At 39.7% G+C, this 14,360-nt stretch overlaps 1 protein-coding gene across 1 annotated transcript; it reads left to right on the forward strand.

Annotated features, from left to right (window-relative positions):
* Positions 1-94: 94 nt before the first annotated feature.
* lca5 (lebercilin LCA5) lies at positions 95-12,510 on the forward strand. The gene is made up of 8 exons (XM_079478486.1): positions 95-439; positions 2,369-2,714; positions 3,874-4,415; positions 4,500-4,637; positions 4,721-4,817; positions 10,061-10,194; positions 11,162-11,408; positions 11,546-12,510. The coding sequence occupies exons 2-8, from the start codon at positions 2,378-2,380 to the stop codon at positions 12,370-12,372; spliced, it is 2,322 nt and encodes a 773-aa protein (XP_079334612.1). The 5' UTR covers positions 95-439; positions 2,369-2,377; the 3' UTR covers positions 12,373-12,510.
* The last annotated feature ends 1,850 nt before the right edge of the window (positions 12,511-14,360 follow it).

Here is a 14,360-nt window from a genome sequence, read left to right on the forward strand (position 1 = left end):
ACAATTACTCATTTTCTCATATCATTATAAATCTGACAAGTGTATCAGCCGAGCTCAACAAGTGCTGGTAAAGCCTGGGGCGGCGCACGTTGCCATGGCGAAGCGTCACTATGACACCGCGAGCAGAAGGCGAGGCGAAGATTCGGATATTTCACCAACTCCTCCAGTAACACATATTCTTCAGAAAAACCTCCATCTCCGCCCAAACCGACGTCAGATTTCGCTTTATTATAAGACAGACAACTAAACCATCGAATTAATATTTGAAAAAGCATTCCCGTCTGTACATTTGAGCCTTGTCCTGGTTGCACGACATAATCCCAGTCAGTCATGTACGTTAGCTAGCTAGCGAGTTTGTGAGCCGTTAATCGAAAAACACCGTTGTCTACCGCCTCAAGAAACAAGATAAGATATGGAGACGGAAGGTTAGAAGAATCTAGTAAGTACTTCTGAAAATAATCTCACTCGAGACGTGTCGTTGAGCCGTTTTTGTTTGTGGATTTGTATTGTCACTCGATAGCATACAAAGTAACCGCAGCAACCGGGTAAATTGGTAAAGAAGAAACGGCAGCTTGTACATTTTGTTCTTTCCAAGATGTTTGTTGTTTACTGTGACATGTACAGTATCATGGCAAATATCGACAAAGATGTGTATAAAGTACTAGTATTCATCAAGATGCCTTGAAATTGTTTTGTTCTAAATGAAGACATGTTAACTAATTCCAAGTTTTGTATATTTACAAACCGGACAGCAGCATTTATTGTGCTTACATGACGATCATTTGTTATGATTTGTCAACAACAGTTTCCATTTTTCATGTTTCATATTTTTAGGCTGAAATAGGTCTTGTTGTGCTGTGGCTTGTCACAATATTGGAAACCAGAAGGGACTGGCAACTGTTGCTTTTTAATGGGTACCAATGCGTGCAGTTGTTCTTGTCCTGTCAGGTGCAGATGGTTTCAGTGCAGAATGCTGTTGTAGCCCACATTTGTTAGAAGTTTAAAATGTTGCTGTCATTTGGTTTATTTCATTTAAATGCCTGCTATCTTTTGCTATTGTTTTGTCCTCGATGTACATTACCTAATAGAACTGTGATCTAAAGAGTCGTGTTATATTGTATGATGACGTCATATCAGATGTTTTATATGCTTAAATATTTTATCTTTGTTGTACAAACATCGAATTCCCCCAGTTATCCAATTAGCAGTTTGAGTAAAGACTAATTTAACAGTAGCCTACTTGTGTCAGTTTAGATTTGTATATATTCTGTAAGATTCTTATCAAACTCAATGTATCCATCATGTAATTTTTATTTTTTAAATGTCTACACACCTCAGCTTCTTTCACTTTCTTAGTGCTATTGGTATAACATTCATTTATTTAATTCTTGAAACTGGAGACTTGATTGAGACATCTCCGTGGATACCAAAATAGGCATTTTACCCAAAGAGTGAGGAGAAAGGTGAGGCAGTAATTGAATGTGTTTAGCATACCATTAAGGAGTGAATGATATTATTGTCAGCTTACAAAGGACAGACTGAATCTCCATGGTGATGTAGAACCAGAGAGGTTATCACGATTGTGTAGATTTAAGGACTGAAAGAAGAGGGACTTGTCATTGGCCTTACAAAACTATGATAAATCTTGCTTATTATATTTAAAGAAAACACTCTTATGTAGCAATTTTGTGTCTGGCAGTACAGTTGTATTGCCATTTTTTATTCGTATTGACACTTAGGGACTCCTTAATCCACAACTGAACTTTATATGCAAATAGTATTATACTGTATGTGCCCTTACCTCTGCCAAATACAATCTACGTTTAATATAAATTATGAAACATTGTCTTATTTTGCACGATGCTATATCTCAATGGCTTGTGATTGTAAATTGCTCATCCATGCTGAAATATAGATAATGTTCCTCATTTAATGGCCGAGTGCAGTGACAGTATCTGTGAATATGTTTGAGTTCGCCTGTTTGGACATTGCATCCCAAACCTCAGTATTAGCTCAAATAATGATGTTATTCCGTCGTAACTGTAGTGCCACAAAAATGATAGTGATGCAAATTTTCGGCCTCAAAGATGGCATGAGTGAATATTTATTGTAAAGCTCTTCAGCAGCCCACACACACACACATTTTTTAATTCATGCAGTTTGGTTCCATTACATCCTACTGAATTACATCTCAACCACAGAGCTTTTCCAGATCTAATTTACACACATAGCCTGTCATTGAGACTGCCTATTTTCCTATGTGTGTGTTTGCATGTATGTGTGCTGCTTATTAATTGTTGGAGAACCACCTTTATCAGTGGCACATTCTGTCCTGTCTCGAGCCAACGTTTTGTTTCCATCGTTGTAGACAGAACACATGGAGTTACATGAGGATAACCAGGAATCAAAGCACAGCCGATTGTCCAATCGTAGTGATGGGAAGGTCTCCAAATCGTCTCCGCAATCTGGGAAACGGGAGAAAAACCGGAAGGACATAGAGGGCTCGTCTGGGGATCGAGCACGGACCAGAATGCGAGATCCAGATCGGGATCAATGTTCGGATGGAGAGCGCAGCAGTGCCTCTTTCTACTCTGATAATGATTATGAAAATGTCTCGCACTCTGACAACTCTCTCTCACCACGGTCCTTATCTCCATCACCACATAGAAGAGGAAGATCTAGACGTGTGTCCAGCAGCCCCTTACATCGAGCAGGTACACACACACATTTATATATAACACCATATTATTATGTGCAATACATGGATATGATTGTGTGCTTGTAAGAAACCTATTAATACCATACAAATGCATCATATTGTTGAGGTGCCTTGTTTACCTCTCATTTGCTCCCTTGTTATAACATTGTACTTGTAAGTCCGCATCATCACACATTCATCAGCAATCTAGAAGGTCAAACAGTTGGCATGTGTCTTCTGAAGCACATGAAATCAGTCACTTTTCTAACCCTCCCAATTAAATAATTATCATGGTGATAATGGCCATCAGCATACTAATTTCCCTGTGAATTTTTACCTGTTTATGGCTGATCATGTTTCTTCAGACTCTGATTGCTGAGATTCAAGCCCAATATGTAAATGATGGCAGGCATTGTGTTCTTACCAACCCATACATAGTCATTCTTGTTAATTCAGTCTTTCCAATGTTAATAAAATGTTGGGTCATTTTTCGCCCAAAAATTAAAAATGAATAATTGTTATATGTATGAAACATTTTCATATATTATGATGATTATTATACATATATTAAGGACCATTTAGAACCATGCTTTGTTATTTTAAGGACACATAGTTTAAAATAAAAAGTGTTTTATTGTATATACAGTACAATTAGGGTTTGTGAATGGAAATCGATAAGCATAGGAGAATGTGCTCTTGAAAGTTTTTCATTAAAATATCACAATGCAAAATAATTCTGTGTTCCAGAAAAATGCTGCATTTTCCTAATTTTACACAATTCTTTATAAATCCTCCACAATTTTCTTTAGATTTTGAGGTGAAACATGACCAGGACTCGTTTTCATGACATCACCCTTAAACAGACTGAAACATCTTTTTAAATAACTTTTTGTCATGCAGTACCACCATTGACCAGCAGATTTCACAAGATATATTTACAGTAAAAGCTCTAAATTAATTGAACCCTGCTTCATTTTTGTATCACCGTCAGTGAAATTATTTCGATTTCTGTTGATTTTATTAAAATATATATGTGAGGGTTTTTTTGGCACGTTCTGTATGCGATAAAAAGAAGTGTTTGACTAAAACTTGGAAAAGAGTTGGAAAAGATCTATGCCCTATGAGCATTCATTAAAAAGTGTACTTTGTTCTATATATATTGTCCTTTTTTATAGGTGTGAGTAAAGGTGTGTCACGCCGCCCTCCACCCCATTCCCATAATCCTCAGCAGCAAACAAAAGGCATGCGGTCCCACAGTCTGAGTAAAGATGCACCATCCAAAGATGTTGACCCGGTAACCAAGCGAATGTTGTCTGCACGTCTGCTTAAGATCAACGAGCTAAAGAATGCATTGTCTGAGCTGCGGCTACATGCGGATGAGCTGCAGCGGGAGAACCGTTTGCTGCGGCAGCTGCAGCTGAGACAGGAGAAAGCACTGCACCGCTACAACGACACAGACAGCGAGATCTCGCAGCTGCTGTCTCGCCACAACAACGAAACTCACGTGCTGCGCGAGAGGCTGCGACGAAGTCAGGAGAACCACCGAGCAGCTGAGCGCAGCCTCAGAGAGAGGGATGCTCAGCTTCAGCGCTGCCGCAATCAGGTACAGAAGCTGCAACAACTCGCAGATGACCAAAATCTTGGAGAACGGGAAGAACTCTCCCAGAAATTAGTGTATGCTCAAGCCAAATTGCAAGAGAGTGAACGCAGAGTGAAGGTACTGCACCAAAAACTTTACGATACTGGAATGCATGTCTGATTCCATATTTACATAATAAGTGTTTCTGCATGACAATGTTAGGAGTTGGAAAAGAACATGGAGTTGAGTAGCGGAAGCTTTCAAAGGCACCTAACTAATGAGAGGAGAAGAACTCACGATGCTCAACAGGAAGTTAAAGCACTACAGGAGGAAGTGGAGAGACTTTGCACTAAACTGAAGGTACCACTGTAACTCAAGTGCATTTTTGAGTATTTAATCATTAACCCATTATACGATATTACATTTGTTGTGTCTGTTTTCAGGAGAAAGAAAAGGAGCTGGATGCAAGGAACATCTACGCTAACCGGATGGTGAAAGCGTCTTCCAAGAAAGAAGCAGATAATGCCAGTAGCCGGAAAGGTACAGCGTGTTGATAGGCGGAGGCTGGTCTCATTACACAGTTGTGCTTGTAACAGTTTTACGGTTACATTTTGTCCCATTAGCTTTTTTTTTGCATGTAGTATTTAATCCTGCCACTAGGGGCGCTATAGCCGGTGAGATGCCTGGTAGCATAAAAAAGGAAGGAGAAGTAGGATGGGTAGGAAGGATGTGTTTATCACATGGAGAAACTTTCTCGCCAAAGCTGCCTTGTTTTTTCTCCCTGATTTGAGGAACCTAGGGTTCTTAAACTCAAATAGGGTTCAACATGCTGGCCTAAACAGGCAGCTCAACTATCGATAGGACCTTGAGAAAAAGGGGATTAATTGTCTTCGTTTGGCCCACAACATCTTTTGGCATCTAATATTCACTTCAGAATCTACAGTTCACTTTACTGACAGTTACTCGGAACTTGGTTGCGAACAGATGTGGCCTCATCAACATTGCACTTGAGTACTGTTTCGTCTTGCTCCTGCTACTCTTAAAACTGAACTCTGGGTAACCAAAGACACTGCTAAAAAGACCTGAACTGAACTGTTTGATGTTTCCCTTGCAACTGAATGCCCATATGCACACTGTAGTTTACTGACTGTATATTGATTTCTGGTTTAATACACATGGCTCATTGAAAAGTGAAAGTCTCTAGTCCCTTAATTATTTATGTAGCATCAAAAGCATTATTTTAAAAGCAAGTGTTACATAAAATATGGCGCCCAAACAGGGACAAATTGAATCTTGGTGAGAGACACAAATTCTACTTTCAATGAGTCATGCTACATATGTGTTTTATTGTGACCTAATTTTGAGGTGTCACTGCATTACGATCAACTTGGGTCTTTAAAGTTAAGGTTACTTCAAGTAGTTTGTAAGTTCAAAATGGCCTTCTTACAAAAAGAGACAGAGGGTGATGTTCCTTTAAGCCCAGACTATTTTTCAGCAACTTTCACTACTCGACGTGAGCCTGTCCGAGATCTTATTCAATCTCTCAGTCATTTGTATCTGGAAAATGAACAAGAAAATGCGAAACAAGTAGTCATTCTGCACAATGTAAGCAATGCGGTTTGGATCAGTGTTAGGTTGCTTAGCTGACTCCCATAAAGACTGTAAAGAAGAATCAAGCTTTTGGGCCTTCCCAATCTCATCCCAGCTGACTGGCAAATTAGGGTCTGGTTTTGTGGGTTGACATAAGGCAATGTGGCCTACCACCTCTTGCACAGGTATTCCTCTGGATAGGGCATCAGGTACCACATTACATGATCCCTTACGGTATTTAACAATGAAGTTAAAACCTTGCAGCCTTAGGGCCCACCGGGTCAAGCGGGAGGATGGTTTAGGCTGATTAAATACCCAAGTCAGAGCCGAATGGTCTGTGAGTACTTCGAAGTTCCTTCCCTCCAAGTACTGTCTCCACTTTTCTGCACCTTGCACTGCCTTTGGTGCCAATGACTTCCACTACGCTAGCCACCATAAAGGAGTTAGTATGTCGAGCTGATGCTTCTAAAGCGCAAAGACGTCAACTAGAAGGACTAATGCTTGATTGGCCAACAGTATGCACGGATAACTTAGGACAGACTACTTTAATTCGCCACCGAATCCATACCATCGATGAGATTCCTGTGCGTAAGAAAGCTTACCCTGTTTCTGTCACCAAACAGAAGTTCATAGACGAAGAAGTAGAAAATATGCTTAACAAAGGCATTATAAGGCCTTCCGTTTCCCCTTGGGCAGCACCAGTGGTCCTAGTGCCAAAGAAGGATGGTAGTACCCGCTTCTGTGTTGACTACCGAGCATTAAATTCCAAGACTCCTCTTGATGGATTTCCAATGCCACAGATTCAAGATATCCTAGAGTCTTTGTATGGAGCGACCGTATTCAGCACATTAGACCTTAAGTCTGGTTACTGGCAGGTAGGAATGGATGAAGACAGTATACCAAAAACTGCCTTTGTCACCAAAAACAATCAATTTGAATTTGTTCGTCTTCCTTTCGGCCTCAAAAACGCTGCTGCAACCTTTCAAAGGCTAATAAACAACGTTCTGAGAGACTATTTAGGGAAATTCTGTTTTGTTTATCTTGATGACATTGTGATCTATTCCAAAAGTATTCAAGACCACTTCCAACATCTCAAACAACTCTTTGCAAAGCTGGAAGCTTCAGGATTAACCCTCAACCTCACAAAATGTTCCATGCTGCAAAAGACCATCACATACCTAGGACATATCGTTTCTGAAGAAGGAGTCCGTACCGAAGCCTCTAAAGTCAAAGCAGTCCGTGATTTCCCGGTACCCAGGAGTGTCAAGGAGGTACAAAGATTTGTAGGTCTTGCAAGTTGGTACCATCGTTTCATTTCTCACTTTTCTGAGCGAGCAGCACCTTTATATGCCCTAAAGGCTAAAGACGCAGCTTGGGATTGGACAGTCGAATGCCAACATGCCTTTAATGATCTTAAAAACGCCCTCCAACAAGCACCAGTTTTAATGCCACCTGACTTCACTAAGGATTTTAAAGTACAAACTGATGCTAGCGATATAGGATTAGGAGCTGTGCTGACGCAGGACTTTAATGGTTTAGAACATGTCATCGCCTATGCTTCGCGACTTGTACAAGGAGCAGAAAAATCGTACTCTACGGCAGAAAAAGAGTGTCTAGCTGTGGTGTGGGCTGTAGAAAAGTGGAGACAGTACTTGGAGGGAAGGAACTTCGAAGTACTCACAGACCATTCGGCTCTGACTTGGGTATTTAATCAGCCTAAACCATCCTCCCGCTTGACCCGGTGGGCCCTAAGGCTGCAAGGTTTTAACTTAATTGTTAAATACCGTAAGGGATCATGTAATGTGGTACCTGATGCCCTATCCAGAGGAATACCTGTGCAAGAGGTGGTAGGCCACATTGCCTTATGTCAACCCACAAAACCAGACCCTAATTTGCCAGTCAGCTGGGATGAGATTGGGAAGGCCCAAAAGCTTGATTCTTCTTTACAGTCTTTATGGGAGTCAGCTAAGCAACCTAACACTGATCCAAACCGCATTGCTTACATTGTACAGAATGACTACTTGTTTCGCAGGGTACCTGACAAGCAACAAGGGAGCACTAGTCAATTAATCATACCTGCATCACTGAGGGAAGCGTTTTTGCAATTCGCTCATTCAAACCCATTGAGTGGAAGAATGAAAACCTTACGTAGGCTGCTCGACAACGTTTATTGGCCCGAGATTCGTAAAGATGTTTGGAGTTTCTGTACCCAATGTAAGACGTGTCAAGCCTACAAACCAAGGATCTCCAAGCTATCTGGATTGTTGCAGTCAACCCCAGTAGTGGAGCCTGGCTATATGCTCGGAGTGGATTTGATGGGTCCTTTCCCAAGAAGCCCACGATCCAATGCATTTTTATTAGTCTTTGTAGATTATTGTAGCAAGTGGGTAGAACTCTTTGCTCTACGGTCTGCAAAAACTCACCTCATATCCAACATTCTGACAAAAGAAATGTTTACACGATGGGGATCTCCAGCATACTTGGTTTCTGACCGTGGGCCTCAGTTCACTGCCCAGCTACTCAATGATACCTGCAAACGATGGGGTGTAGTTCAAAAACTCACTACAGCTTATCATCCCCAGACAAATTTAACTGAAAGAGTCAACAGGACCTTGAAAACTATGATATCATCTTACGTCCATGACAATCACAGAGACTGGGACAAGTGGATACCAGAATTCCGGTATGCCATTAATTCGGCATGGCAAGAGAGTACAACTCTCACTCCGGCAGAGATCGCATTAGGACGCAAGCTAAAAGGTCCACTTGAGAGATTAATCTGCAAGCCGATTAACCCCGACCATGTAGCCTACAGCACTGTTGAGAGGCAGAAAGCTCTTCTTGACCAAGTGAGGGAGAAGACTAGCCAAGCCCAGGAGAGGCAAAGCAAATACTACAATAAACGTAGAAGAACTGAATTCTTTGAAGAAGGGGATCTGGTGTGGATCCTCACTCACCCTCTATCTCGTGCTGCTGACTATTTTATAGCCAAGTTAGCGCCAAAATGGCAAGGTCCCGCAAAAATCTTGAAAAGGGTTAACAATGTCAATTACAAAGTAGTAATGCTTGACAACCCAAACCAAAGTGATACTTACCATGTAGAAAAGCTAAAGAGATTTTATGGGACTAATTGAAATTTTTCTTTTGTGGGGAGGGGTGTGTAACAGTTTTACGGTTACATTTTGTCCCATTAGCTTTTTTTTTGCATGTAGTATTTAATCCTGCCACTAGGGGCGCTATAGCCGGTGAGATGCCTGGTAGCATAAAAAAGGAAGGAGAAGTAGGATGGGTAGGAAGGATGTGTTTATCACATGGAGAAACTTTCTCGCCAAAGCTGCCTTGTTTTTTCTCCCTGATTTGAGGAACCTAGGGTTCTTAAACTCAAATAGGGTTCAACATGCTGGCCTAAACAGGCAGCTCAACTATCGATAGGACCTTGAGAAAAAGGGGATTAATTGTCTTCGTTTGGCCCACAACATCTTTTGGCATCTAATATTCACTTCAGAATCTACAGTTCACTTTACTGACAGTTACTCGGAACTTGGTTGCGAACAGATGTGGCCTCATCAACATTGCACTTGAGTACTGTTTCGTCTTGCTCCTGCTACTCTTAAAACTGAACTCTGGGTAACCAAAGACACTGCTAAAAAGACCTGAACTGAACTGTTTGATGTTTCCCTTGCAACTGAATGCCCATATGCACACTGTAGTTTACTGACTGTATATTGATTTCTGGTTTAATACACATGGCTCATTGAAAAGTGAAAGTCTCTAGTCCCTTAATTATTTATGTAGCATCAAAAGCATTATTTTAAAAGCAAGTGTTACATGCTTATGCACATTCCTCCCAGGGCCTTCTTAGAAACTTAGACATTCAGTCCATAATTACCACTAGCAGACAGATAATGACTACATAACAAACATCTTCCTATGGTGATAATATTCCCAAGTGCTTTAGGGTCACCTCCAACTTTACATTTTCAAATGCATAGATAATTACAGTGAATCAAACTCAATATACTCTGCTTAAACATTCACATTTGTGACAACGAGAGCACCTAAGAACCTGGGTTTAAATCAGCTTAAAAGGTTGCAGTTTTGTATAATCACAATTTCTATTGTTTTTGTTATTTAGATGTATTTGGTATGTCTTGTAAACATGTGGCATGTCGTTTTGTGTGTGTTTTTTTAAGCAACCACCACAACAAGCACTAAAACTGTACAGACTGTAGGTAGGAACCCCTCGGTGGATTTTCCCTCGCCTCCTCCAGCTCTTACCGGTGATCTCCCACCTGACGACCAAACCGATAATTACCTCTATCTAAAGGCATGTATAGTTCACTATAAAAACTGTGTATTTAAGTGAATTAGATGTTTTATTGTTATTCATTTAACACATGTACATGAGCAGAAGTAGCCATGATATAAGCCAAATTTACTGATATTTCAGTGAGTTTTCTTTCCTCTTTCATTTAGTTCTCTGTCATAATTGCTATGATTGTTTTTCTCTTGTTGAAAGATTGATTTATCTTATTAACAATCTCTCTTAATCTCATTCTCTTTTATCATCACTCTTTCAGTCAACTCACATACTTGTGAATCTCCACATGTCTTTGATTTAGCATTGCTGCACGAAGCACTAACCTCTTTACCTCCAAATGTCTTAATCAGCAGAAGAGCACTAGTCACCTGTCTGATGAGTTTGATTGTAATGCATGAGGGTTTATGAACATAATTCTGAATTAGGTATCTAGAACACATTGTCAGACCAGGCTTATTAAGCTAGTTTATTTTTAGCATGTTTTATTTACAGTAATGGATGTCAAGGATGTTGTGTATTCTATAGGTTAGTCAGCGAACATAATAACGTATATAATGCTTCATGTCTTCTCATATTTAGGTGCTCTCTTGTCCAGAAGTGTCTCCTGCTCCGTTCCTCAGCAGTATTTTAGTTTTTTTGGGTTTAAGTGGCGACATCTAGTCATCTATCATCAGACAGATTTATGTTCATTATAAAATTTATACTGAAGTCCTTTAATGCCATTTTACTCAAGTCTGTAATTTACAAGTGGTATTAAAAAAGAGAGCCGATGGCGTGATATGAGCGCTATAAAAGCAGCAGCTGTATGTTGACACGGACAAGGGTAAAATATACTATTTAGTGGTCATCATACAAAGATTGTCGCTGTGGACTAATCACTATGAAGTATTATTGATCATTCGTAAGTAAGCAATTAGTGTCTGTTCTTTGTACCCATTGTGTCATTTTCTTTCTTTCTATAATATATGTGCAGGATCAGCAAGGCAGAGACCAGAAGCAAAGAGACGCAAAGGAGTGGAAGATCCAAACATTTTGGAGAGAGAGGGAGAAGGAAAGAGAGATGGAATATGCAATGCTACAGACGAGAGAGAAGGAGAAGGAAAAGGACATGCACGACAGGGAAAGAGAAACAGAACTGTTAAAGGACCAAGAGAAGCAAATACAAAGACTAGATCAACAGCCCAGCTTACATGACAAGAACACAAAGGGCCTCAGAAACGGTAAAAACTTGTCTATGACAAGAATTCACAAATAAAATCATAAATACCATCTTAGTTCAAGATACATCGTTAAAAAATACTTAAATATGTTCAATAAAATGCATAGCTTCGACTTCAGTGTATTGCTTTTGAAACAGGTCTTGACAGAGATGAAGAGGATTGGAGGATTGATCTGTCCAAATCTCGAAAGGAAGAAGAAAGCAGGAGGCAGCGTGGACCGGAAGACGAAGAACTTAAAGCAAGAAATCAGGAGATCCAGGCAAGAAAAGATGGAGATCCAGCCAATCAAGAACGAGCTCAGGAGGAACGTCAACGCAAAGAGCAGCTGTTAGCTAAAATGCGTGAGATTGACATGCAGACACAAGGCCAGGACTCCGACTTCTTCTCAGACGACACAGGAAGTATCCGCTCTCCGCCACGATCGTCCGAGCAACGCAACCAGAACGGTATTTTCAAACTCACAGACTCAGAAGAAACGGCAAACACATTTGGTAGCCGAAAAAGGGAGGCCAGTATCCGAGCACAGCGACCTAGCGAAGATCTCGACCTGGCCTTTGGCAGCTATGCCCCATCTTTTGGGAAACCCGCCCCACGTACAGGTTTGGCCTCACCCAACACAAATCAAAACTCAAATCCACAGCCACCTCGAGGGTTGGACGGAGGGTTGGATCTGGGCGGTGTAGTCAAAGAGAGGAAATCCAATCTCATGCAGCAGCTTTTCGGGTCCACTGCAACTCCACCTGCTTCAGAAGCATCCAGCAATATGGAGATCCTGAGCCCCCCGATAACAGCCCAACTCCATTCAGGAGCAGTGAGTGGACGCAGGAGGGACACAGACACACCAATGGGTCTAAACATTGGGTCTCTTCCCAACAATAGGAGCACTCTTCAAGTCTCTGAGAGCCGGCCTGCAGTCAGGGCCATTACATCATTTGATGATGACATAGAGGAAGTGACACTCTAAATAGGGTGTCTATATAACAGTTGCACATGGGGGAATCAGTTTCTTGAAAACAGGAAGAGATTTCAAATAACTCAGATACTTGCTTGTGTACTCCCTTATGAAGTCGGCTCTGATTAAAATATCTTTAGTTCACGCACACGTCTATTTCTTTGCTTTTATTGCACTGGGAGAAATCTAGGAGGGAAACTATTTTTCACATTTTGTGGTAAAGTATTTGAAGGGTCTAAAATAGTAATTTTCTATTTGCGAAGCGTGAGTACAAAAAAGGTCACTGGCTGGTAATATTAGAAACCGTGCTGATCCACATAATTCATTGGTAATGTTAGACCCTGTTTTTGTGGTTATAAGTGCTGAGAGCTACTTCTATGTAATAATGTTTCGGGACTCTCTTATAATCATTTACCTTAAGAAACTAATAAGCAGAGACAGAAGGTTGCTTAAGCATAGTGAACACATTTTCGGGCCTTATATTTGCTTTGGGGGGGCTTTGTTTGAGAATCAGAACAAAGATATCTTGTTCAAGATTCAGTTTGTGTGTTTTGCAAGGAAAAGATCTGCATTGTCAGTACTGATATGACTGTGGTGATGCTCTGCCCTCTCACAGAAACACTCTGTGGCTTGGTTTAGGCTGAATCTTCTCTGAACCAGTCCTCCCACACAGCACTTTTTTAAGTTTCTCTCCTCCGCATCTTACATTAGATTAAGTGACTATTTTACATGACAAAGGAGAGAGAGTTAAAGATCTTTTTTCAAAAGAACAGGCCAAATATTCAGAAGGTCCAGTGAGGTACTTTGACTTTCTTTTAAATTCTCAGTGTGTCGTGAGTATTGTTTTGTTTGCCATCTTACATTTATCGCGTTGTTTTAATTGTTAGATGTATAGCATATATGCATATATAGCACATGTTTATTTGGCTTTTTTTAATGCTCTGTAAAACATATTGTGAATGTAAAAACATCCATAGAGGTTTATCTGTGAGATTTGTTCATTGTTCTCAAAGTTGATTTTTTTTAAGAGATTGATGATTTTTTTAATTCCCCTAAAATTTTTATGTTTTGTTCTGTATTTATTAAGCTCCTCAGGGTTCAAACAGAAAAAAAAATGTCGACCACATATAAACGTTTAAACAATGTGTCTGTTTTTACATATTTGTTGTGACCTTTAACGGTGGGTGACCTTTAAAGGGACAATTCGGTCATCATTTACTCACCCTCGAGTTGTTTCAAATCTATAGGAAAAAGGACAATGGTAGTCAAAAGTGCCCCAGAACTGTTTGCTTTCTTACATTGTTAAAAACATCTACTTATATGTTCAACAAAACAAAGATATGTTACTCACATTGGTTGCCAAGAAATGTTTGGTTAAAAGCATTATTTCCAAATATCTTTCTATGTTTTAATCAGAACAAAGAAATTTGGAACAACTTAAGGAGTAAAGTCCTGCTATGTTTAAAATTAAGTATTTTCTTTAAAATATCACAACTTTGCATTCACTACTTTGTACAAGGTCTTGTACTCACTTTTAGTAGTCAATGTATTTTGATTTTGTCCAAGAATTCTCACTGCAGAAAATCCCAAAGTCAATTTTTAATATATTTAATATGAAACGTGGGGTACAAATAGTTATTATGCTTTCGTTATTAAATTTGGTAAAAATTATATTATACATAGGGCAAATCCACACACCAATGGCCTATGTAACATTCATATGTGGTTTAAGCCATCTTTTGATGTTTAAGAAGTTTACAAACAATAGTTTACAAATACATGTATTTGTATAATATATTTATATACATATGTACAAATTTAATATTTTTGCTGTGTTTCCTTAGTCACCTGAGGGAGAAGAGGCTAAATAAGCCACCAAAGTTACAAGGCATGAGGTAAACCATTTATTAAATTCGCCATTTTTATTTTGAAATATTTGGAAAAAAATATTTGTCAACTCAAGAAATTAATTGAGTTAACTAATATTTTTAAGTTTAATA

The sequence above is a fragment of the Barbatula barbatula genome (genome assembly GCF_947034865.1).
Source record: "Barbatula barbatula genome assembly, chromosome: 17".
In the NCBI taxonomy this organism is placed as follows: domain Eukaryota; kingdom Metazoa; phylum Chordata; class Actinopteri; order Cypriniformes; family Nemacheilidae; genus Barbatula; species Barbatula barbatula.

Coding starts and splice junctions, on each gene's coding strand:
- lca5 (XM_079478486.1), top strand. CDS start 2,378: ATGGAGTTACATGAGGATAACCAGGAATCAAAGCACAGCCGATTGTCC. Junction 10,195..11,161: donor ATAATTACCTCTATCTAAAG/GCATGTATAGTT, acceptor ATATATGTGCAG/GATCAGCAAGGCAGAGACCA. Junction 11,409..11,545: donor CACAAAGGGCCTCAGAAACG/GTAAAAACTTGT, acceptor CTTTTGAAACAG/GTCTTGACAGAGATGAAGAG.